At 36.2% G+C, this 26,855-nt stretch overlaps 1 protein-coding gene across 2 annotated transcripts in view; it reads right to left on the bottom strand.

Annotated features, from left to right (window-relative positions):
- Window positions 1-26,855, bottom strand: part of QSER1 (glutamine and serine rich 1) — a 73,486-nt gene that overhangs the window by 23,054 nt on the left and 23,577 nt on the right. For both annotated transcript variants that reach the window (XM_072759073.1, XM_072759074.1), the window contains 4 exons: window positions 19,341-19,453; window positions 18,795-18,956; window positions 12,389-16,072; window positions 324-652 (listed from right to left, as the gene is read on the bottom strand). In XM_072759073.1, coding sequence (XP_072615174.1) covers window positions 324-652; window positions 12,389-16,072; window positions 18,795-18,891 — 4,110 coding nt within the window. In that variant the 5' untranslated portion in view covers window positions 18,892-18,956; window positions 19,341-19,453. The remainder of the gene's footprint in view (window positions 1-323; window positions 653-12,388; window positions 16,073-18,794; window positions 18,957-19,340; window positions 19,454-26,855) is intronic.

Genomic DNA, 26,855 nt, shown 5'->3' with positions numbered 1-26,855 from the left:
TAAATTTAATTTAGTTGGGAGCCTTGAAAAAAATGAACATTTTAAAACTACTCAATTACTAGTACCTAAATGCAGCATATTGACTAATCAGAAACATGTAAATCTCAGATATAAGTCAAAACTATTTTAAGCTGTTTTCTTTTTCAAAATATCTGATATCTGCTAGTTTGATTTTATTATTTAACAATTATGACTTATAATAATCATCAAAATATACTTTTTGCAATTCAAGTTAGATCATACTATTAAAGTCATTATGAAGGCTTATTATAGGGCATGCCCACTCAACTATGACCTTTAAAACTTGTGAACATTCAAATCACCTTAAAAGTCTCTATGTCTTCTATCTTTACCACAAATTCATCACGCTCTCTGTATTGGCCTTCTCCTCCACTTTCTGTGTTTTCCTCGTCTGTAAAACCTTCTATGGCAACAGTGTCCTGTCCTTTTGCAAACTGGTCTGAAGGAAGACCATCAAGTTCACAGGGTTTTGAGGGTTCTGTAGGATTTACATTTTCCAGGATATTTACTGCAGATGAAGTAGAGTAGGGAGGTTCTTGTTTAACTGCACCCACAGTGGTAGAGGAAGTAGTAACAGTACCAGTAGTATTGGCAGTTGGGCTAGTAGTTGTCATCCGTAGGGCTTCTGAAACTATATCAAGCAAATGCAAATCAGTAATACAAATAAATATTTGTTCTGAGTAAAGTCTGAACAGTTTAAAAAGAAAGACTTGATTATTTTTACCATCAAATTGTTTGAAACAATGAATACTACAATAAGAAATTAAAGAATGTTAATTTCCAAGAATTAAAGCGATGGAATTACATCTGGATGACGATCAGACTGAGAACCTCCATCAACCTACACTTACCCCTAAGTCCATTAAGTAGCACAAAGATATTTTAAGTAGAGACACAGAAGTGATGCAAGATAACAAAGGGTCAGCTGACAAAAGTTGTGAAGAAGCCCTAAAAAAAAGCCAACTGGATGCAAGAAGGGAAAACAACACACCAAAATAATTTGAAAAAGCCCCAAGAGCTAAAGAAATAAAGGGAATAATGAGGTAATATGAAAAATTGTATGCTAACAAGATGAAATGGACAAATTCCTAGAAAGATGAAAACTACGGAAAAGGACTCAAGAAGTAATAGAACATCTGAATAGACCGAGTACAGAGAATTAAAGAAATTAAAAAGCATCCCACAAGGATAAGCACAGGCCCAAATTGTTCACAAGTAGATTCTACCAATAGTTAAATAAGAATTAATACCAATCCAAATAAACTTAATAAAATAGGAAGAAGCACTCATTTTATTGGGCCAATAGTATTCCAATACCTAAAACAGACAAAAACACCATGTAAAAACCATAGGACCAATATCACTCATTAATATAAACACAAAAATCTTCAAAAATATGAGTATATCAAAAGCATTTAGCAAAATTCAGTATCATGAATTTAAACACTTTTGATAAAAAAGGACTCAACAAGCTAAAAAATAGAAGGGAACTACTGCAATCTGATAAAGGGCATCTACGAAAAAATCTGACATACTTAAGGGTAAAAAAATAGATGCTTTCCCCTAGGAAAGATGTTTGAAGAAGTAAAACAATCTCTATGTGCAGATGACATGATCTTATAGACAAAAAATCCTAAGGAATCTCCTAAAAAACTATTAGAATTAATAAGTGAATTCAGTAAGTTTTCAGGGTATAAGATCACTATACAAAAATCAATTGCTTTTTTTTTTTTTTTAAGTAAGCTCTACATCCGACCTGGGGCTTGAAATCACAACCCTAAGATCAAGAGTCACATGCTCTATCTACTGAGCCAGCCAGGTGCCTCCACTTGCATTTCTATATACTTTCAATGAACTATCCAAAAATTAATTTAGGAACACAATTCCATTTATAATTGCATCAGAAAGAAGAAAATGTTAGAAAATAAGTGCAAAGCTTATATTCTGAAAACTATAAACATTGTTGAAAGAGTTCTGTTCTCTGTGTTCAGAAGTCTTATTATCCAGGAGGAAAAAAGATTATTAACAGATTTTGAGACACTGAAAATACTGTAATTCCTATTATAAGCAGGAAAAGAACAGAAATCTCTCTCTCTCTCTGTGACTATCATAAATATATTAAAAAAAAAACTGAGTGATATATAAATTGGTTTAATTATACCAATCTTTTTGTTTACATTTGAAAATTTCCATAATAAAAAACTAAGCAAATATATTATTTAAATTAAAAAAAATTTTTTTTTAAATTTATGATAGTCACACACACAGAGAGAGAGAGAGAAAGAGAGAGAGAGGCAGAGACATAGGCAGAGGGAGAAGCAGGCTCCATGCACCGGGAGCCCGACGTGGGATTCGATCCCGGGTCTCCAGGATCGCGCCCTGGGCCAAAGGCAGGCGCTAAACCACTGCGCCACCCAGGGATCCCAGGAAATATATTTATAAAAATGAATGTATAACTTTCAAATCAGTAGAGGAATAAAATGTATCAATACTATAGAATGCCCTTTTTATGAAGTTTAAAACAAGCCAAACAAAAGTATAGTGTTCAGGTATAATACAGTGTAGTATAATATTGACAAAGGGGTTATTAAGAGGTACAAATTCCAGTAATAAAATAAATAACAGAAATGAAAAGTACAGGAGAGGGAATACTGTCAATAATATTGCACCAATGTCCTATGGTGAAAGATTAATATATATATGGAGTTACTGAATCAATAAGTTGTACCCTGGAAACTAATATAAAATTGTATGTCAACTATACTTCAAAAAAAAAAAAAAAAAAGGATAGTGCTTAGGGATGTATATACACACACAGGTGGTAAAATTATAAAAGAAAAGCAAAGAAGTGATTACTATCCCCAATGTAGATAGTGGTCAGTTCTAGAAGTTATAAATTGGGTTTAATTTAATACTCAATTTATTTTTGTACTTTCTTGTTCTCTAACACTATAAATCTTCTTTGTTCTACACTTTTGGCACATCCCATCAGTTTTGAAATATAATGTTCCACTGTCCTTTCTAAGTGGTTTATCATTTCAGTTTTGGTTTCCTTTCAAAGCCATGAGTTATTTAGGAGAAGTTATTTAGAAGTTATAAAAATAGAAGCTTATTATTATTTCTTTGTCTTTTTTCCAACTATTATTTTATAAAATGACTGCACCATGGTCAAAGAATATGGCTTAAGTAATGTCTGCGTTTTCAAATTTATAGAAATTTTATGTTTTTCTTACATGTTTTATGTTTCCATATGTGAGTTTTATTTCACAAGAAAAAATACTCTGAAAGAAAGAAAACAGATATGGAAAAATATACCAAAATAATAGCAACAAAATTAGTATGGTAATATTAAAAACAGATATGGGAAATTAAACTTAGTAAAATTTTATGTACCCAGTCACATGGGTTCAAAACATATCAAGTAAACAGTATTAGAAAAACAAACATAGTTGGAAACTTTAACACACCTTTTTCAGGAATCAACAGATCAAGCAATCTAAAAACAAATAAGGATAGGGAGGATTTAAAAAACTGTTTATTATTAATAATTTCAAACATACATAAAAGTAGAGAATACAAATCCTCAAATACCATGACGCAGCTATAACCACCATGAACATTTTGGTATACTTCTTTCATATGTTCATCAACCCCTTCTATATTTGCTAGGATGGCTTAAGGCACATTCTAGACCTGTCATTTACCTCCTCCACCATATACATATACATTTTCTTATGTGATCTAATGTCATTGATTACATTAAACAAAACACAAAAAGATACAAAGGATTTGAACAGCATTACCAAATACAATCTACTAGCAACTGGTATTCATGGAATATTTATAAAAATTGACCACTGACCAAACTACTAACAAAATTTTCATAAATTTCCAAAAGTAGGCATTATTTAAGCATTCTCTTGACCAAAATACAATAGGGTCATAAATTAGTAATAAAGGAATACCACTACCACCACCACTAAAAACAGAAACCTACTAGGAAACAGGCAAAACCCCATTTTTTCTTACAGACTCTGGGGTTAAAAAGGAAATCAAAACTGAAATGATAAACCATTTAAAAAGGATGGTGAGAGCATTACAAATTAAACCAGAGGCATAAATAAAGCCAGGTATAATGAAAACTTACACTTTAATGCTATTCATTAAAAAGCAAGGATATACAAAAATCAATTGAGTATTAAACTCAAGAAGCCAGAGTGAGAACAGTAAGTGGAACCCAGGGAAAATAGGGAAAAAGAACTGATTAAAGAAAAATTTAAAAACTGAGTAAAAAAAGTGAAAACAAGAGTAAAAAAAGAAAAGCACACTGGTTCTGTGAAAACAACTACTAAATAGGCAAACTTTTCACAGAATGGTAAGAAAAAGATTCAAACACATTCAGAGCAAGAAAGAACAAAAAAAGATTAAGACAAAAAACACTATAAGCAATAATCTCATTTGTGAGTTTAGGTGTAAAAATCCCAAATAAAACAGTAGAAACTTATATCTTGCAATGGATTAAAATAATTAATCATGACAAAGCAGAGTTCATGGTAGAGTTATCTTAAAAAGGTTCAGCATTAAGAAATCAAGTAATTGATTGGGGTGCCTGGGTGTCTCAGTTGGTTAAGACAGACTCTTGGTTTTGGCTCAGGACCTGATCTCAGGGTTAAGTTGGGATCTGCACTCAACATGGAGTCTGCTTGAGAGTCTCTCTCTCTCTCTCTCTCTCCTTTTGCCCCTCCCCCTGCTTGCATACATGCTCTCTCTCTCTAAAATAAATAGGTAAATCTTAAAAAAAATCAAATAATAGATTAATGTGTGAAAAAATTTATCAGAAGCTCAAAAAAGCATCTGACAAAATTTAATATCCATTGTTAATTTAAAAATATTTTTTAAGAACCTCAAAACAAATTCAAAATTAGGAAATCAAGTAACAGGTTAATGTGGGGAAAAAAGGAGATTAGAGGTTCAAAAAGGCATCTGACAAAATTTAATACCCACTGTTAATTTAAAAAAAAAAAAACAAGAATCTCAGAATAGAAGGAAATTTTCAGAGTGTACAGTACTAGAAACTAACAAATATATTTCATGGTCAAACACTACATATTCTATTTAATACCAAGGAGGAGGTCCGCATGATTGCTATCACTGCTACTATTAAACAGAGGCTGAGCCAGTAAATTAAATTACAAAAAAAAAAAGAGAAAGAGAAAGGTAAAACTTCTATTATTTTTACAAGACATAACTATCGAAAAATGCAAGAAATTGAGAATAAAAATTCAATAAAAATGCAAAAACCAAAATGGAGATATAAAAGTAATTGTCATATACCATCAGTAACCAATAAGAAAACAATGTGGGGAAATTTATAGTTCAAAATTGCAGAAACGATAGTATCTGTGTAGAAAAAAATTATATGATATGAAAATACATAAGATCTGAACAGATAAATAATATATTCCAAAAGTGCATGAGAAAACTGTAAAGATAAATTTTCCCTTAAAATCAATTTATGAATTCAATGTAATCACAATAAAAATACCAAAACATTGAAGGAACTCCTACTTGCCGATTATAGGATAAGTTGAGCATCAGAAATCATGACTATAAATTAATAAAACAATGAATTTTAAAAATTTTATGGCTTCTTGTGCTAAGCAACATGAAGTAGGCCCACTAGAGCCTATTATCACCCCCCCACCCATATTACAAATAAACACTTTGAACAAAATATAAAGGGTAGCGGGCAGCCCTGGTGGCTCAGCGGTTTAGCACCACCTTCAGCCCAGGGCGTGATCCTGGAGACCCGGGATCAAGTTCCACGTCGGGCTCCCGGCATGGAGCCTGCTTCTCTGCCTCTCTCTCTCTCTCTGTATCTCTCATTAAAATAAATAAATAAACAAACAAACAAACAAATAAATAAATAAACATATATATATATTTATAAAGGGTAACTACCTGAAGACTTTGAGAAGTTAATAAAGCAGGCAGACTGGAGAGGTAAGGGCAAATTTAAATAACAATAAACGGAAATGTTTCTTACTTCTTTCCTCTCATCTCACATAGCACTGACCAGAGGTAACGCCCCCATGCAGAACTGCAAGGGCACAGACAACAAAAACTCCAAGAAAATCTGTCTTTCTAGACAGAAGAGTAAAAGAGAGGAGCCTTGTGCAAGGTGAAGAATGTGGGGGGCAAATGCCATTTCTTTTTTTTCTTTTCTCTCTCCCAGACCTGCCCTGAGGGCAACCCAAGTCACAAAGCTGCAATGCAAGGGACGCCTGGGTGGTTCAGCGGTTGGGTGGCTGCCTTTGGCTCAGGTCATGATCCCAGGATCTGGAATTAAGTCCTGCATTGGGCTCCTGTGAAGAGCCTGCTTCTCCCTCTGCCTGTGTCTCTCCTTCTCTCTGTGTGTCTCTCATAAATAAATAAATAAATCTTTAAAAAAACAAAACAAACAAAATAACAAAGCTGCAATGCTAAGGTGGTGAACCAGACATCTTAAACCCTGACAGAATGCCTGTCTTTTTGGCATTCTAGAGGAAACTGGAAACAGGGCCATCATGGCATGAAGAATGTAGGGAATGTTTCAGGACATATATAATTATATATATATACTTATATAGTCAATTATATTTCAATAAAGCTGAGGGAGGAAGCCTAGGGGAATTCCCTATTTTTGGTCTTGTTGTATCACCTTAACCCCCACATGCAGATAACTGTGTCAACGCATCAGCAGCTAAAGCTCCAAGAAAAATTCCAGCTTTCTACACAAATGCCTAAGGAAAAGGAACGCAGGGAGCTGGGTAGTATGGGAAATTCCCAGAGAGGAAACAGCTGCAGAATGGTATCCGCTAATTCTACATATGAACACATACAATCCGTTTCACGCTAAATTGCACTTATGCAGAGTAGATTCAAACTAGCATAATGAAGGCTTTGAGATATAAACTATAACAAAGTCTACTCATCACCCAAGTTCTGGATTAACCACTGAGATCCAAAGCAGTAGAGCAAAGGCTTTGTAAAACTGAACCAACACTGGAACCACCACTCAAAGATGAAATGGAATTTTGTAGTCTGACTGCCTGCTAAAACAACACAAATCAATATTCTCCAGAGAATTTTAATAGAACCCAGAGTCTTACAGTATAGTACTCAAAATGTCCAGGATAAAATCCAAAATTGCTCAATATACAAAGAACTAGAAAAAAGTGACCATTCTCAAAGGGAAATTAGATGCCACTTTTAACATGACTTAGATGTTGGAATTATCAAAGTCTTGAAGGCAGCTGTTATACCATGCCCCAGGAAGTAAGGTAGCATACTTTTAAAATGAATAGAAGTATGTAAATTCTCAGTAGAAAAAGAGAAACAGGAAACAAAAATCAAAGACAAATTTTATAATTTAAAAATATCTGAAATAAAAAATTCACTGGATGGGATCAGGAACAGAATTGAGAAGGCTGAAAAATCAATAAAATTTAAGATGGGCCAATAAAAATTATACAATTTGAAGAACGGGGCGGGGGGGGAAAGGATTGAAAAAAATGAACAGAGGGGATCCCTGGGTGGCTCAGCGGTTTAGAGCCTGCCTTTGGCCCAGGGCGCGATCCTGGAGTCCTGGGATTGAGTCCCAGGTTGGGCTTCTGGCATGGAGCCTGCTTCTCCCTCTGCCTGTGTCTCTGCCTCTCTCTTTCTCTATGTCTATCATGAATAAATAAATAAAAACTTAAAAAAAAAAAAGAAAAGAAGCTCAGAAACAGTATCAAAAAGTTATACATTTGTGTCACCAGAATCCCATAAGTAGAGAAAGAGATTGGTGCAGAAAAAAAATGTCTCCAAATTTCTCAAATTTGGTTAAAAACATAATTTACAGATTCAAGAAGCTTAGTGAACTCCAAATAGGATAAACCCTACCCGGATAAACAATTAGACTGCTGAAAACCAAAGAAAAAGAAAAAGTCTTGGAAAAGGAAAAGTTCTTTGGGCTGATGGGAAATGATACCAGAGAGAAACCTGGAATATCAGGAATAAAGCAACTGCAATAGAAAATATGTATGTCTAGGTAAACACAATAGGCTTTTTTTCCTCCTCTTAAGTAATTTAAAATATATTGGACTTGAAAGCAAAAATTATTCCTTTATTATGGTTTTCAATATATGTAAATAGATGTAATATATAGGACAAATATGTGAACATACGGGTGCAAAGGTAAAGGGACTTGTATGGTTGTTAGGCTTCAACATTTTACTTGAAATCATAAACATATTAATTTTAAATGGATGCTAATCACTAGGTCAACCATTAGAAGAATACAAAAAGATAACTGCTGGAAAAAACAGAAATAAATTTAAAAATAAAATACCAAAAGTTCAAATAATGTGTTTTTAAAAGCTAGGAAAGAGGAAACAAAAAAGGGGGAAACCAGAAAACAATAAAATGGAAGATCTAGCTATATCAACAATTAAATTAAATGTAAACTGTCTAAACATACCAATTCAAAGACAGAGATTATGAGATTAAAGCTTAAATAAAAGACAAAACTAAAATATATACTATCTACAAAATACCCACATTAAATATAATGTCACAGATCAGACAAAGTAGACTTCAACTAAGATTATACCAGTATTAAAGATGCACATTATACAATGATAAGGTCAATTCACAAGAACTTAACAATCTTAAAGGTGCATGCATCTAAAACAGAACTCAAAATACACAGAGCAATAACTGACTGACAGAAATGAAAGGAGAAATAGAAAAATCTACAGAAATACTTTGAGACTTCAAAACTCCACTCTCAGTAATGGCAGAACAAGGAACAAATAATCAGCAAGGACCTAGAAAACCTAAATAACACTAACAACCAAGTTGACCTAATCAACATTTACAGAACAATCCAACAACACCAGCAGAATATACATTAATTGAAAGTACACATGGAACATTAATCAAGATCAAGCACATTTTGGGATGCCTGGGTGCCTCAGCAGTTGAGCCTTTAGCTCGGGACATGATCCCAGAGTGCCAGGATTGAGTCTCACATTGGGCTCCTCACAGGGAGCCTGCTTCTTCCTCTGCCTGTGTCTCTGCCTCTCTCTCTCTGTGTCTCTTATGAATAAATAAAATCTTAAAAAAAAAAAAAAAGACCAAGCATATTTTGGGCCATAAAGCAAACCTTAACAAATTTAAGAGAACTAAAATTATACAAAGTAGAAATCAATAAAGAAAAGGTGTCTGGAAAACACTCAAATATTTGAAAATTAAATAACTCATGTATCAAAGAAGAAGCATTAAAGAGTGCTGAAAGAAAATAAAAATAATAAAAATAAAATTGTGGGATACAGCTAAAGCAGGGGGCAGTGAGAGGTTTGTAATATTAAATGCTTATAGTAGAAAAGACGAGGGGTCTCAAATGAACAATTAAGGCTTCTACCATAAGAAATCAGAAAACTAGAAAATAAATCTAAGTCAAGCAGGAAAAAGGAAATAATGAGAACACCAAAAAATCAATGAAATTGCCAACAAAGGAGAAAAAGAGTCAATAAAACCAGTAAACTTCTATCCAGACTGACCACAACAAAGAAGATACAAATTACCAATATGAAGAAATGCTACCAACAACTTTATACCCATAAATTTGACAACTCAGATAAAAATAGGTCATTTCCTTCAAAGATACAAACTATCAAAACACAGTCAGGAAGAAATAGACAAGGTGAATTAGTTCCATATCAAAGAAACTGAATTCACAGCAAAAAACTTTCTGACAAAAACAAAACAAAACAAAACAAAAAAACAAAAAAAACCCCCTTTCTGACAAAAAGAACTCCAGGTCCAGATGGTTGCACTAACAAATTCGAACAACCATTTGTGGAAGAAACAGTACTACTCCATTTCTTTTTTTTTTTTAAACAATTTATTTATTTATGATAGTCACAGAGAGAGGCGCAGAGACATAGGCAGAGGGAGAAGCAGGCTCCATGCACTGGGAGCCCGATGTGGGATTCGATCCCGGGTCTCTAGGATCGTGCCCTGGGCCAAAGGCAGGCGCCAAACCGCTGCACCACCCAGGGATCCCCTACTACTCCATTTCTTGCAGAAAAAAGAAAAGAAGGGGATAGTCCCAAATTCATTTATATGGTCAGCAATAACCAGATACCAAAACCTGACAAAAGCATTACAAAAGGAAAACTACAGACCAATATCCACTGCAAACATGGATGCAAAAAAATTAGAAAACTGAACTCATCAATGTATTAAAAAAAAAAACCAATACTTCACAGTTGTTGGAGTTTATCCTAGGAATGAATGCAAGGCCATGAATATATTTGAAAATTAGTCAGTGTAGTTCACCACTGAAAGACTGCGTAAGAAAACCACATGGGACGCCTGGGTGGCTCAGTGTTTGAGTGTCTGCCTTTGGCTCAGGTCATGATCCCGGGGTCCTGGGACCGAGTCCTGCATTGGACTCCCTGCAAGAAGCCTGCTTCTCCCTCTGCCTGTGTCTCTGCATCTCTTTCTGTGTCTCTCATGAATAGACAAAATCTTTAAAAAGGGGGGACGGGGGTCATAGACCTAAAGGTAAAATGCAAAAGTTAAAAACTTCTAGAAGAAAACAGAACATGTTTGCAATGATTTCTTAGGACACAAGCACAAATCATAAAAGGAAAGAAACGGGTAAATTAGACCTCATTGCAATTTAAATTTAAATTTGCCCTTCAGAAATACTTGAAAGCTGTGTGAATTTAGAAGATATGAGCATGAATTCTCCCTGGAGTAACTTCCACAAAGTGACTTTGAAGATGGTCTTCAGAGACGACAAAATGTCTGCTGGGCTGAAAACTTCAAAGAGGGCAATTCTGGTTAGAGAAAAACCTGTTCAAAGACAATTGTGAAAGTGCGGCTTATGGGTCTCAGGAACAATGAGAAGTTCGGCTGTTACAGAAGAGGATAAATGGAAAGAATGGAACCAGAAAGTAAAATATGGGAAGGAAGAGTTTTTACATATTATTTTAATGTTTTCCCCTAGAAGCACTGAGAAGTATCTTACTGGTGTGAAGGATTCTACCAAGAAGCAAGAGATGAGCTCTTGCACAGGAGGAAGCAGTGGGGATGGCATGGAGAGAACTTCGAATACCTAACAGGAAGAACTGGGTTGGTGATGAGGATTTCAACTACAAATGAGGCAATAATACCTGTCTGGAAGAAACCAGTCTTAGATTCCTATTTTAGAACAGAAATTACAAAAGCTTTGTTTTATGAATGGAAGAGGGAATATAAAAGTAATTGCAAAGCAGTCTGAATTTGGGAGTCTAAAACGTTACTACGATTAGATTAGCCACGTCCATAACGTCTTTGATTCTAACATTGACTTTCCATTATACTAATTTCCCTGTATAACAAAGTGAGAATTCTTTAGAAAATGTGTTAGCAGATGTTTATGCTAACAGATTATTTGGGATACCAGTTGTTCCAGATCACTCCAGTAGTTAAAGGTAGTCTTGAGTTCAGAGAGAAGCTAAGAGTACATCACACAACAGAGTTTAAACTTTTAAAGCACCATTTTACTTATACAAAAGAGCTAGGCAGGAATACAGGCTCTACAACCAAACAAACCTGAGTGCAGACTCCGGCTCTGTCAGTTACTAGTTGTATGGACCCACACAATTCATTTACTCTTGGTTATACCATCTATATATTGGAGGTAACAATGCATATCTCATAACATTGCTACTAGTTCCCAGCACAGAGGTGATGGCTATTATTGTTACATATATTCTCCCTTAGCGTGTTCCTTAAATAGTTGACATGAGGCAGTGCTTCTTAAAACAGTTCCTCTAAATGTTCCCTTAACTACAGAGTAAAGTGAAACACATACCCAAAGACTTGGCGACACAGTCTGGAGCCAACACAAATTTTTTAAATGTTATCTTAATTATATTCGTGTACATAATACACGTAACTATATTTAACACTAAAACGTTAATCTTCAGGTAAAAACTGACATACCAAGAAAATATGACAGTTTATACTAGAACTGTACAGCACAATGCCTCATACCTGTAAACCACCTCAAGATGTCTCAGATTAGAGAAGTCTGGATACATACCATGTGTCACGTGTCACGTGGGAGAAAGTAAAAAAACCCACCAAGTTCTCAACCTAAAACCCAAAACTTTCCTACAGGGAAGGAGCATATGCAAAAGAGTAAGTATGTAAAATACCCACCAATGCATTTTGCCCTGAAAATTTATTTACAGACCTGCTTCAAGCTAAAAAAGCTTAAAGCCCAGCCTATCACCATACAAATAATAGTGGAAAGCCATAATTATGAATCTAAAATTTAAAACTTTACCTGTTTTCTTCTTTTTATCAGAAGTAGCATCTGAAGTAGTTAAGGTAATAGAGGCGCTTTTATAAATATCATGACTGCATACTCCAGGATCTTCTTCATCAGAAGAAAATGAAGATAAATGGTCCAAGTTTTTAAGTTCATTATCAACTTTTTCTGATGGACTGTTACCCCCAGTTTCAGACACTAAAGGTGCGGGTGTCGTAGAAGTTGTCTTTGGAAGTGGCGGGGGACAAAATGTACGAACAGTCTGGGTCCCTGGTCGTCTAGTCCTGTTGGGCATTCGGACGGCAAGAGTAGAAAACTGCTGCTTGGGCCCCGATTTCAGAAAATCTAAGAAAGAGGCAATAAATCCTGTCTTGACTTCTGGCTGTTTTTCCTCCACTTCTTTGATCTTCTGTCTCATTTTTTCTTGATGCTGATAACCATCGTGGCAGCTTTCTGAGGAAGGAGGAGTGTATGGCAAATACACATCTGTTCCCCTTGAATTCTGGCGTTTGCCCTGGGCAGGTCTTTTTGGCTGTTTCTGATTACTGTTGTCTTCCTCTTTCATTTGCCCCTTCCCAGATTTTTTCTTCTGAAGGTTAAAATGCATTAAATCTTGATTTTCTTCTTCAATTTTGACACCAGTGGCCTCCCCGGGCTGGGCCATGGCCAGCAGTGCAAGTGCACTTCTGGTTGGGTTCACCGACACACTGTTGTCATCACCCCCCAAGGTGAGCTCACTCTCTGATGCAGCATTCTCTCCACTTACACTTCTACTAGAAACAAACTCTTGGTTTCTGCTGTTATTTAATGTATTATCGATAGGAACTTCACTATCCTCTTCAGACTCATGATTGGTAGCAGACTGTTTCTTGAATGAGCCAGAACTCTGCTCCTGGGCTTCATGACTTGGTCCAACCACTGGTGAAATTACTTTAGGTGCTTTATTTTGACCATTTTCAATATGCTGTTGATCGAGAGTCATTTTTGACTGGAGGTTAGGTACAGGTGAAAGGTTTACAGCAACTTGATTTCCATTTAAGGAAATGTCATTTATATTCTGGGGCTTTCCTACTGCAGCTGTTATGGAGTTAAAATCAGAAGTCACATGAGCAACATCTAATGACTGTTGAAAATGAGATTTAGAATCACCATCTTCAACTGCTGGAATGGTTTCATTTGAAGTTGACTTGGAAAAGTCAGAAGGAGTAACCCCACAGGCTGCTGCTGTAGCTGCTAAGATATCATCTACATTTGATAAAATATTTCTCTCATCACTGAGAAGCATTGCCTCTGGGAAACATATTGATCCAAGAGAAACAAAATGATTCTTTGAATCATGCTGATTTGTTTCACTAAAATGGCCCTTTGTTGTTAGATGTTGTTGTAATGGTTTTGAAGACTCGGAGAGGTCCATTTTCATAATTTCAGAAGTTTGAGGATGGAGTTGCTGCTGAGAATGATCACCATTGCTCTGAATAATATGGCCATCCATTTGAAGGAAAGGATGTACTATTTGTTGAGGACTCTGAACACGCTGTACTTGTAAAGATGCCTTTACTGGTCCTAAACCTGCCTGCAGTATTGACTGCTGAAGAATCTGTAGGTCACATGCAGAATCTAAAAGAACCTGTGTATTAGGAAGAGATGCCTGATGGCCATGCCCTAAAGAATGATTTGGAATTTGAATCTGAGATGAGGCATTAATTATTTGATCATGTTGCTCCTGGACCTTGGCTTCATGTACCTTGTGTATAAGAGCATGCTGCTGGTTGAGGTCTTTAGTATTCAATCTTATCTGTGGGGTTGGCATTAAATTAGTTGCCTTCTTAATATCAAGGGTTGCTGCACTGACTTGGCCAATTTGTTGGGTAAGTTGTGTCACTGAACCAACCATGCTTTCTTCTTTTTTTGACCCTGGTAGAGCAATCCCAACAACCTGATCCTCAAGACGAGAATTACTTCTGATCACACTCTGAGAATATCTGTCCTCTGCTTTTGACACCTTATAAGCTGATTCTTGAACATTAATTTCTCCATCAGATAGCCTTTGGGTCGATGACTCAAGAGATACTTGTGGCTGTAATACCTGTAACTCTTGCATTGGAAAATCCTCCTCTTGCTTTGAAGATGTATACACATTTGAGTCAAGTTTTCTTTCAGCATAAGACTTTGGATCAGGGGAAGGTATGCTGTTCTGTAATGTCTGACAGTGAGTAGAGGATGCAAAAGATGATGACTGGACAGCAGGCAAAAACTTCTGGGACTGGGGAGAGGATGACCCTTGAGTCTGAGCATTTTGGGAAGAATGCATAGAAATATAATTCTGGGTTGGGCTAGAATCTGACAAATTCTGAGCCCGAGAGGCAGAAGAATAGGAAAGAGAAGGGGCTGTCAATGTCAGGGACTGCCCTGAAGCATAGCTTTCTGAAGGACTGACTGCAGACAATACTTGTGACTGAGATGAATAACTAACCTGTGTCTGGCTAACTGGTGATAAACCCTGAGAATGACTAGATGAATAACTTTGAGACTGACTAACTGAAGATAGATCTCTTGTTTGAGCAGGGTAGTTCTCATTTGTAACTGAAGATAACACTTCTTGTTGATTAGGAGAATAATTAAGTGTCTGATTTTCAGAAGTTAGAGTCTGAGATGATCCAGAAAAAGTCAATGTTTTATATAAGGATGGTAACTTCTCAACTTTGTTGGATCTATAAACCTGTGAATGAACAATAGATGGCACGTTATGTGGCTGTACTAAGCCATAATTTTGGGACTGGCTAACAGATAAAAGGCTTGGTAGCTGCGCTGTAGAATAAATTTGTGCTTGGCCTGATATTACAGAACTCTGATTATGTAAAGGTTTAGAATAGCTTAATGTTTGCACAGGAGGAATTATACTTTGAGGTTTGGGGGTCTTAGTTGACGTTAGTGGTTGTTTCGTAGAACAGCTTTTTACTTTTGTAGTAGGAGGAAACCCTGATGATGGAATTGCAGATGAGTAAGACTGAGCAAGTTCCACTGACACCTGGGAGGTCTTCTGTTGTAATCCTCCATTGCTCACCTGAGTAGAATCTCCAATTGGGCTACAGGATAAAGATGACTGCCTGCTTGTTTCCTGAAAATTAACTACACTTGCATTTGATAGATAGCTATGTAAGGAATGCTGTGAACCAGTCAGTTGTGCCTGAATAGACTGGGTACCTGAAGGCCGCTGATGGTGTTTAATAACACTACATTCTCGAAGAAGAGCTCTTTCAATGGAAGCAGTAGAACTAGTAAAGAGAGTTGAACTGTAGGCTTGAGGAGTTTGCTGGGCTCCCCCAAGTGCTGAAGGCAACAAACTAAACTGAGGTTGTAAAAGATGGGGTGCAGACTCTTGAGCTGAGCGATATGTTGAAGACTGAGGTGGTATGCTGTTACTTAATGCAGAAGTGCCCAGGCGCTCAAATGCCAAAGCAGTTGGAACAGTTCCCTGGGAAGTTTTGATTTGTAGCAAAGGGTCATGAGGATTTAAAATTCCATTTGATGTAGTGTTAAAAGATGAATCCTGAAGCACCAAAGGTGAGGTGGTAGCAAAGTTTCTATTGCTGAAGGTGGTGGGATGCTGATAAGCAGAGAGGGCAGAGGGTGGAAGAGTTCCAGTGGTTGGCAAAGGTCCAGTAACGAACAGCTCAGTTGCTGCTGAGGAATGCATACCTAGGAAGAGAAAACATAAAAAACTTAAAACAATTCAGCATAAATACTATTATACACACACACACAGACACACACACGTCTTCACAGTAGAGACTTACACAATCTCTAATCCATTAAAATCTCTGTAAGACTGAAAATGCCGGGGATCCCTGGGTGGCGCAGCGGTTTGGCGCCTGCCTTTGGCCCAGGGTGGATCCTGGAGACCCGGGATCGAATCCCACATCGGGTTCCCGGTGCATGGAGCCTGCTTCTCCCTCTGCCTGTGTCTCTGCCTCTCTCTCTCTCTCTCTCTGTGTGACTATCATAAATAAATAAAAATTAAAAAAAAAAAAAAGACTGAAAATGCCTGACAAATTATTTCTGCATGTAAATTGAAAATTACGTTTCAAAACCAGCTAGTTTTCTCTTTTCTAAGTCTTTAAAGTGTGAGCGCCAATGAAGAGGGGCAGAGGGTGAGAATCTTTTTTCAAGATTTATTTAATTTTATATATAAATATATATATATTTAATTTATTCATTAGAGACAGAGAGAGAGAGAGAGAGAGAAGCAGAGACACAGGCAGAGGGAGAAGCAGGCTCCACATAGGGAGCCTGACACGGGACTCGATTCCATGTCTCCAGGATCATGCCCCGAGGTGAAGGCAGGCGGTCAACCGCTGAGCCACCCAGGCATCCCAGCTACCCAGGCGTACCCTACTTATTTATTTTAGAGGCATGTGTACGCACACACAGGGGAGAGGTGTAGATGGAGAGGAAGAGAAAGTCCCAAGAAGACAGAGTGCTAAGCATGGAGCACAATGTGGCACTCGATCTCATGATCCTGAGATTACAGCCTGAGCTGAAATCAAGGGTCGGTCACTTAACTGACTGAGCCACCCAGGCACCTCAAACAGCTAGCTTTCTTAAAGCAAAAACAAAGTTACAAAGGTATTTGTAATTCCTATTTATAATTGTTATATAAATGAGTTTATATATGTTCGATAAGGTCATCTGAAAATTAAGAAAGCAATAAAAATATATGTAATCTCCAGTGATTAATTTATCCTGAAATCTCAATGCAATTGCGACAGGATATAATATCCATAACATTAAAATTAAACCCAAACTGCCTATGTTTAATATGATAAATGAATCTAAAAATATACAATGAGATTAACACTGCAAAGTTTCTTTTATCAAAATATATACATTTTGGGGGCATCTAGGTGGCTCACTCTGTTAGGTGTCCGACTTTTGATTTGGGCTCAGGTCATGATCTCAGGGTCATGGGATCAAGATCCAAATCAGCTCCTCACTTGGGAAAGTCTGCTGGAGGTTCTCTCTCTCCCTCTCCCTCTGCCTCCCCTGCCACCCTGTGCACCCCTCTCTAATAAATAAAACTTAAGAAAAAAAATATATATACACATTTTAAAATGTTTTGGCTTCCTATGAACAAATTCCAATGATAATAGGTGCATGCTTATCATAAAAGGCTGACCAGAAATTAATAAAGTATTGTCAAGAAGAGATTATTCACATTTCAGGAAAGCATTCTAGCTAAAAGTTACCGTATATCTTTATGACCCAAAAGTTCTACTTCTAGAAATTTATTCTGTGGAAGTAAGTGGACACAAAGATATTTGTACAAGAAACTTCTTATAGTTATTGTGTGTGCTAATAAGTAGGAACCACACATATGTCCATCATCATAGGACTGATCAAATAATTATGGCATATCCTATTAATACTATTGCTATAAACACTGATTAAGTAGATATATATGTTTTGATATACAAAGATATTTACCGATACTTACTCTACCAAAGAAGAGTAAATATAAGACTTAACTCTTCTCTACCAAAGTGGGACTGTAGTAAGGAACTATCCCCTTCCCTTTTGTAGACCTTTTTATTGTTTATTGTTTACATGTTTTTTAGTGACTGCCATTAACATTTTTTTTTTGTTGATTTAGAAAAATAGAAGAAAAAAGAAAAAAAAGGAAAAAAGATTCTCTGGCCCTTTCAAAAAACCTTCTTCTTACTGTTAAATGTCAAAAAGTATTATTACTATGAAGACAAAAAATATAGTTACACTTGAAAAAAATAACATTTAAAATTTGTTTAAAATAGTATATATAAATAGGGGAAATACAATAATATCAGCCTATAATTACTAAATAGTGACATAATCTGTTCAATTCTGGATAACTTTACATTCTAATGATGAAATCAGTCCCAAGACTGTATTTTACTATACTACCTACTCAGCCTGAAGTCACTAAGATAAATGAATTTAATTGTTCACCAAAAAAGCCAAAAATGATAAATATGGCAGGTGATGGATGTGTTAATTAACCAGACTTGGGGTGGGGGGTACTCTTAAAATCACAAAGCACATTTCAAACATCTAACAATTTTATAGCAATTATACCTCAATAAAGCTGAAATGGAAAAATAAAAGAAACTGAATGTTTGCTTCTATTAAGTAGACAAGTAACTACTTAAATTGTTAGGTAAGAACTTTATATCTAAGGTTTATTTTTTAATAATTATCTTCTTCAACTTATTCGTTTTAATCAGAGTGACTTCTAATGTAAAATTGTGAAAAATTCCAGGTTTTAAAGTTGACTGGGAAGTCAATAATTACTCTCAGCCACACTACAGAGTGACAAGGCCATGAAAAGTTTCTTTTTTATCAGTATTTTTTCTGGACTTAAAATTTCTGAAAACAAAGAATCAATCACCTGTCTGCCAGGATGGAGCCCTGAATTGTGGTAAAAGAGTAGTTCCTGAAGAAGCAGCCTGAGCAGTTCGGGATTCAACAGCAGAGAGAAAGTTCATCACTGAAGATTCTTTAGTGTTAGTGCTGGCACTGTTCACACTAGTATCAAATATTCCAGAAAGACCTACATTTGAAGATATAGGATATATCACAAGGTAAATATTTATGAGTATAAAATTATATTTCTGTTCTTATTTTTAAAAGGAATCTCTGAAATCTGAGGCCAAAAGATCTACAACCCTCAACGATTTTATTCTGAAACAGCAAACAAATATTAATTTGACCAAGTGTAGTTAGAATTTAAAATCCACAAAGATCTATGAAAAAAGATCTCCCAACTAATTACATAGGTATTCTCTATCAGTGAAAGACAAAGCTTTTGATTTCATTTTCACTTTTCCCAAGGCTCCATTTTGTCCTGTCCCCATGCATAACCCAATATGTGAAAACTGATTTTTCTTCTCGTTCACTACATGTAGCCAGATTCATTCTAGAAGAGCATTTTTACCAGTTGGCTGAGGTGTGGTAGCATATCCAGGAAGCTGATGAGAGGCTGCAAAGGTCTGTCTCTGAAGGAGATCGGTTTCAGAATGTGAGGGATGTCCTTCTTCATAGCTCAAACTAAAGAATAATAAAAAAAGAAGTGACCAAAAACACAGAGCTCAAATCATAGTACCAAAACATTTCTAGGAGAACAATTATCAAAAGTAGCAGAAACCTCCAATTCCTGACCTACACACCAATAGATCAAACACAGTCTCACAACACTGTCAAAATGGGGTAAGTATTTTGAAGATACCCCATGAAGAAAAATGATGCATAGTATTTTCCTTAATTTAACTTTACTTTCTTTTACCGGGAGAGAAGAGACATGGTATGGTGGGGAGAGCAAGAGCCTGGAAAACAGGACAGCTGAGGTTCATTGTCCAAGCTCTACTGCTGGCTTAGATTTCAATAAGGATTTCAATAAGGAACTTAATGAATCTCAGACTAAATTCCTCATCCGTATGAATAAAGGACTAGACAAGATAATCTCTAAAGTCCCTCTAATTCTTTCTTTTTTTTTTTTTTTAATTCTAACTTTCTATGGAATATCAGATAATTCGAATAAACTGATAATTAAAATAATACCTAGAAAATTTCAAACTTGTATATTTTGAGGGCAACACAGAACAAGAGATTTTTCTCCCCTTGATTTTTACTTTGAATATTTTAAACTCATTGAAAAATTGAACTAGTCCAATGAAAAACTTACATCCGTTCCTTAAAATTCATCAACTTTTCGTTACCTTCATTTTTCTTTATGCAGATATAAACACACATACACTTTAAACTATTTGAATATAACTTGCAGACATGATGCTGCATCTTTAAATATTTCAGTTGCATCTCCTAGAAATTGAGCATTCTTTTATATAGTCAATTAACATTATTAGACTTGAAGAAATTTAACATTGTCAATAGTGGTATGTAATAACAGAGATCATATTCCAATTTCCCAATTGTTGCCAAAATGTTTGGGATTTTAAAGCTCTATGTAGAATCCAATCAAAATTTAAGAACTGTATTTGATTATGTCTCTTTGAATTGATAACAGTGCCTTTATCCTGCCTCTGATCCCAGATCCCTTTTGTTTTGATTTCATGACACGCTTGTTGTTGTTGAGTAATCCAAGTCAGTTGAATGGAGACTATCCCAAATTCTGGCTCTGTCTAATCAATTCCTCCTGAGAAGTACATAAATGATATAGTCTGTACTTCTTATTGTATCAGATGAAGATGCACGCCAGCCTGTCTCACTACTGGTGATGCTAAACTTGAAGTGGTTATGTACACCTGTCAGAAAATGTGCAAATATTAGTTAAAAAAATAAGGAATGCTTTTTAATTCATTAATGTTTCCTCTATTTGTACAGGTGTCAGATGTACACCTGTAGTTGTTTTTTCTCCTTTGAAATGCGGTTGTGTAGGACGCCTGGGTGGCTCAGCGGCTGAGCATCTGCCTTTGGCTTAGAGTGTGATCCTGGAGTTCCGGGATCGAGTCCCAGCTCGGGTTTCCTGAGAGAAGCCAGCTTCTCTCTCTGCCTGTGTCTCTGCCTTTCTCTCTGTGTCTCCCATGAGTAAATAAAATACATATATTAAAAAAAAAAAGAAATGCAACTGTGAGGTGTTATAGACAGTGTAAAAATCTTACGCCCAACAGCCAAAGGTTTCAGACACCATCCACTAATGACTTTTAATTCAATTATCACACTGGAGATTGGAAATGGTAGTTTTCTAATTACATCATTCTTTTAGGCAGTATTTACAAAATAAAAATGAGCCCTTTTTCCCTCTCATGTACATGACACACATATATATACATATATACACACACACACGCACTTGTTTAATGTTTTTCTAAAATGCACATATCTTACACTTAAAAAATATCACTGTAGACTTTTAAAAATTTAAGTACAGTTGACATATATTAGTTTCAGGTGTACAAGACAGTGATTCAACAATTATACACATTATGAAATGCTTACCATGACACATGTAGTTACCATCTGTCACCATACAACATTATTACAATATTATTGACCATATTCCCTGCTAGGAACATTTGTATACAAGTCTTTCATGGACATACGTTTTCATTTCTCTTAAATATCTAGGAGTGGAATTACAGGGTCATAAAATAGGTGCATTTTACATTACCATCAGTAACGAATCAACATTCCACTTTTACTTTACATCCTTGTCATGACATGATGTTTTCAGTCTTCCTTTTTTAAAAAGATTTAGAGAGTGAGAGAGAGGGTGAGAGACAGCACGAGTGGGAGGGGCAGAGAGAGGGAGACTCTCAAGCAGACTGTGATCAGGCTGGAGCCCAACACAGTGCTTGATCCCACAACCCTGAGACCACGACCTGAGCGGAAACTAAGAGTCAGCCACTTTATTTTTTTAAGATATTATTTATTTATTCATAGAGATGCAGAGAGAGAGAGAGAGAGAGAGAGGCAGAGACACAGGCAGAGGGAGAAGCAGGCTCCACGCAGGGAGCCCGACATGGGACTCGATCCTGGGTCTCTAGGATCAGGCCCTGAGCTGAAGGCGGCGCTAAACCGCTGAGCCACCTGGGCTGCCCATGGCCTGTGTTTTTATTATAATAGTCATATTTGTAGGTGTGAAATAGTATCTCATTGTAGCTTTGATTTGCATTTACCTAATGATGTTGAACATCTTTTATTTTAAAAATTATTTATTTATTTGAGAGAGAGATAGAGTGTGTCACTTGAATGATAACAGAAGAGAATCCTCAAGCAGGCCCCTGCTGAGTGGGGAGCCCAACTTGGAGCTGATCCCACAACCCTGAGATCACAACCTGAGCTGAAATCAACAGTCAGATAGTTAATCCAATGAGCCACCCAGACACCCCCATTTTGAATTAATTTTTGTACATAGTGTTAGGTAGTAATCTAACTTTATTCTTTTGTTACTCATTCTGAATATAATTTGAAATTCTTTAATAATAAAATACCAAATACCAGCTGTTATTTTCAAAATATTCCTACCATTTTATCTGCTTTTCAGATTATCATAGCAATCATGCTTTATATTAAAACAATCTAGGAGGCGCCTGGGTGGCTCAGTTGGTTAAGCTTCTGCCTTCAACTCAGGTCAGGATCTTGAGGTCCTGGGATCCAGCCAGTCCTGTGTCGGGTTCCCTGCTCCGTGGGGAGTCCGCTTCTCCCTCTCTCTATCTGAAATAAATAAGTAAAAATTTTTAGGAAATTAAAAAAATAAAACAGTCTACACATATACATTTCCTTGTTCTGTCAGGTGACAGAGCCTACAAATGAAGACTCCTCATGGCAGGCTGTGTCTCAGAGGCTGGGAGTCCACTTGATTCTCTCCCTCTGCTCCTCTCCTCACTCATGCTCGAACTATCTCTCTCTAAAAAACGAATAAATAAATCTTAAAAAAAAAGAAAGAGTCACATGTTCTTCCAACTGAGTCAGACAGGCACCATGGCATTGTTTATTTTTTTAAACAAAAGTCAGATTTTTAAAGTTTTTAAAAATTTTTTTTTAAGATTTTTATTTTTAAGTAATCTCTATGCCCAATGTGGGGCTCCAATTCATGACTCCAAGATCAAGAGTCACAAGGTCTGCTGATTCAGCCAGCCAGGAGCCCCAAAAGACAAATTAAAAAAAATTATCCTGGAAAAAAAATATCTCAAAACATGGTCAACGAATTCACATATTTGAACCCATGTAAGATCTCTTTGAATAAATATACATTATTTAATATAGAACCTGCTCTAATATAGATAGTTCTTCCTAGCTCCCAAGGCCTGAATGGGTAGTAGGGAGAAAGAGAACTTAAACTATCCCCATATATACTCCAAAATTACAGGAGAGAAGACCTAGAGAAGAATAAGGAGAATATTAATCTTCATATTCCCAGCCTAGCATAAAACTTCAATCTTCCATCCCCTCTCCACCCACTCAAAATAAGGTAGATTCAATGTTGAAGATAAGAAGAACCAGAATTTTGCAGGGGGAAGTTATCATCTTCCTTCAGTTGCTGTCATTTAAATGCCAAACTAAAAAATTGACATTTTGCTACAAAATAAAACCAAAAGATTAATTATTCAGTTACTACCCACTATTTTAAGTCTGAACATTCTTTCCCTAACCTTAATTTTTTTTTTTTTTTTTTTTGAGATGAGGAGAAAGGGAGAACTAGAGAGAGGGAGGGGAAAGAAGGGAGAAAGGAATAGGAGAGAATCCCAAACAGGCTCCATGCAAGGCACCAAGCCCCATGCAGGCCTCCATCTCACAATCCTGAGCTGATGACCTGAGCCAAATTCAAGGGTCAGATGCTTAACTGACTGAGCCACCCAGATGTCCCAAACTTCTTAATTTTAATCTAATATGTTCAGCAAAGAAAATTAAGTTTTAAGGCAGATAAGAAACCACAGGAAAAAAATCTCATCTAAATGATAATTCATGTAGTAATGGTATATAATCATATGAAAAAAATGTTTTAAAACATACTACCGAGAATAAGCTATCTTACAGTTTCTATCCAGTTTGTAAGAACATACAAATCTACCCCTTGGGTAACATACTCTTATGTCCACAGTAGTTAAGAAATAAACACATTCCAAGTTTTAAAATCAATTAGCAAAAAATAAAAAAAATAAAAGTAAATAAATAAAATCAATTAGCAAAAGTTCTATGAAATATGTTAAATCCCAGGGAAACAAGCCAGTACTTGCACACAAGTAAAAGTTACTTAAGCACTGAATGAATGATTTTGCCTTATGTAGACCTATTTTTTATTTTTATTTTTTAAGATTTTATTTATTTATTCATGAGAGACACAGAGAGAGAGAGAGGGAGAAACAGGCTCCATGCAGGGAGCCCGACGTGGGACTCGATCCCGGGTCTCCAGGATCAGGCCCTGGGCTGAAGGCAGCGCTAAACCGCTGAGCCCCCCGGGCAGCCCTAGACCTATCTATTTTTTAAAGATTTATTTATTTTAAAGAAAGTGTGGCAGAAAGGAGCAGAGCAAGAAGGGGAGAGAGTCAAGCAAAACCTGCACTGAGTGGGGTGCCCAACACAGTGCTCAATCCCATGACCCTGAGATTATGACCTGAGCCAAATCAGGAGTAAGACACTCAATGGACTACACCACCCAGGCACCCCACCTTAAGTAGCCCTATTACTTTCTTCTCTGTGTTAAAGAAATTGGCCACCGAAAATACAGATATTCTGGTATAATAAAAACAAAATTCTCTTTAAGCTTTGAAAATATGATTTTAGTCTTAGATATATCAACTTTTCATAGCCAAGAAAAAAAAAGACCCTGGATTAGAAGGAGCCCCAGATTCCAGTCCTGATTCTTCAAATAACATGCTAGAAGACTTTCAGCAAAACGTAATCTTGTAGAGCCTTCATTTTCCTATTTATAAAGCCTAATGCTCTTTGTATTACCTCATATTCTGAGTCAAGCTAGATATTTTTACTTCATCTATCATACAGTATTTAGTACAAAATCTGTCTTCAAAATTGAGTACAGAGATAAATTACATGGAATTCATGTAATTAACTTTGTGTGTGGAACTCTAATGTGTCTGTCCCACTCACACTTAAATGTCAAGTTATTTTATAAATACTTTATTTTATTTTAGCTAATCATACTCTGAGAATTAGTAACAAAAACCTGAAGTATAAGAATAATCAGCCTTGGGATGCCTGGGTGGCTCAGCAGTTGAGCATCTGCCTTTGGCTAAGGGCATGATCCTGGAGTGCTGGGATCAAGTCCCATATCAGGCTCCCTGCATGGAGCCTGCTTCTCCCTCTGCTTGTGTCTCTGCCTCTGTGTGTGTGTGTGTGTGTGTGTGTGTGTGTGTGTCATGAATAAATAAATAAAATCTTTAAAAAAAAGAAAAAGAATAATCAACCCCAACCCCTTGGTGGCTCAGACGGTTAGGCATTCAACTCAATCTCAGCTCAGGTCTTTTTTTCTTTGAAAAGAAAGAAACATATGTGTACATGGTGGGGGGCGGGGGGGGACAAGGATGTGGAAAAACTAGAACCCTTATACATTGCTAGTGGGAAAATAAAATGCTGCAGCTACTTTGGAAAATAATCTAGCAGTTCTTCATAATGTTAAACACAGAATTACCATAAAACCCCAACAATTCCACTACTAGGTATCTAACCCAAGGAAAACGAAACATATGTTCAAATACTTTTATGCAAATATTCACAAGAGCATTATTTGTAAAGCCAAACAGTGAAAACAACCAAATATACATCAACTAGTGAACGGATAAACAAAATAAGCTACATCTATGCAACGGAATATTATTCTGCTAAAAGTACTTACAGTACTATGCTAACCACATGGATGAATTTCTAAAACATTATGCTTAGTCAAGGAATACAAACACAAAAGAACATGTATTTTATTATTCCATTTATATGAAATGCCCAGAAAAGGCAAATCTAAAGAGACAGAAAATGGATAAATGGTCGCCTAGAATTAGGGGTGAGAATGAGGAATGATTATAAATGGGCACAAAGTTTCTTTTTAGGGGTAATGAAAAGGTTTGAAGATTAGATTGTGATGACACTGTGGTGATATAAATATACTAAAAATCACAGTACACTTAATATAGGAGGATTTTACGGTGTGATAAATTAAATCTCAATAAAACTTAATTTTAAAAAATTGATTTCTTTGAAAGAACCAAATGGCTGCTTCTTTAGGCCTTCAATTTCTCATCTGAAGACTACATCAGAGCACAAGTAACTCCTATTCACTCACTCTATCACCCAGACTCTTTAGGGGCCATTAGAAGTGGGTTTTGCAAAACATTAGAAGGCAGAAAAGAAGAACCTAAATATTATTCGTCCGTTGTCTCCACCACAACCATGTTTTCAGCCAAGCCACATCCCTCTACAACTATAGCTCCTTTTGGGCTCCAATAACTTGTTACCTGGCGCCACTGGCCTAGAAATGGCTTCACACTGCTACAACTCATTCAAAGTCCCATCCTTTTTTGGTTCCCTTAACCTTGCCTCCTCAACTATAAGACTGAGCCCCTCATTAACACAAATCAAATGAATCAAAGGAATGAAATTATGTTTCAGGTAGCATCCTTAACTGATAATTAGTGTAAAGGAAGGGCAATTGGTACTTTGTACCAACAAATTATTAAAACAAGTATGATTTCTTGAGATAAGTAAATTCGCTTTAACAGTTACATACATCTTTAATGATCTTTACCAAAACAATTATATTTCATTTTATATAAATGATACACTAAATGGGTTAAACAGATGTTTTCCTTTTTGCTAAGAAGGTGAAATAAAGACTAGTATGGTATTTCCTGCCTAGTGGTGTGGTAGGGCATATTAAAAAAAATCAGTCTATCAGTTCCAAACATTATCCACACAAAGAGAGACAGATTTTGGCATTTGTAACAGATGCCCAAGAAAAACGATGCCAAAGTCAAGGCTA

Source organism: Vulpes vulpes, chromosome 5 (assembly GCF_048418805.1).
Source record: "Vulpes vulpes isolate BD-2025 chromosome 5, VulVul3, whole genome shotgun sequence".
NCBI classification, from domain to species: Eukaryota; Metazoa; Chordata; class Mammalia; order Carnivora; family Canidae; genus Vulpes; species Vulpes vulpes.
The sequence above is the reverse complement of the archived record's forward strand: the minus strand, read 5'-3'. Positions and strand labels throughout refer to the sequence as shown.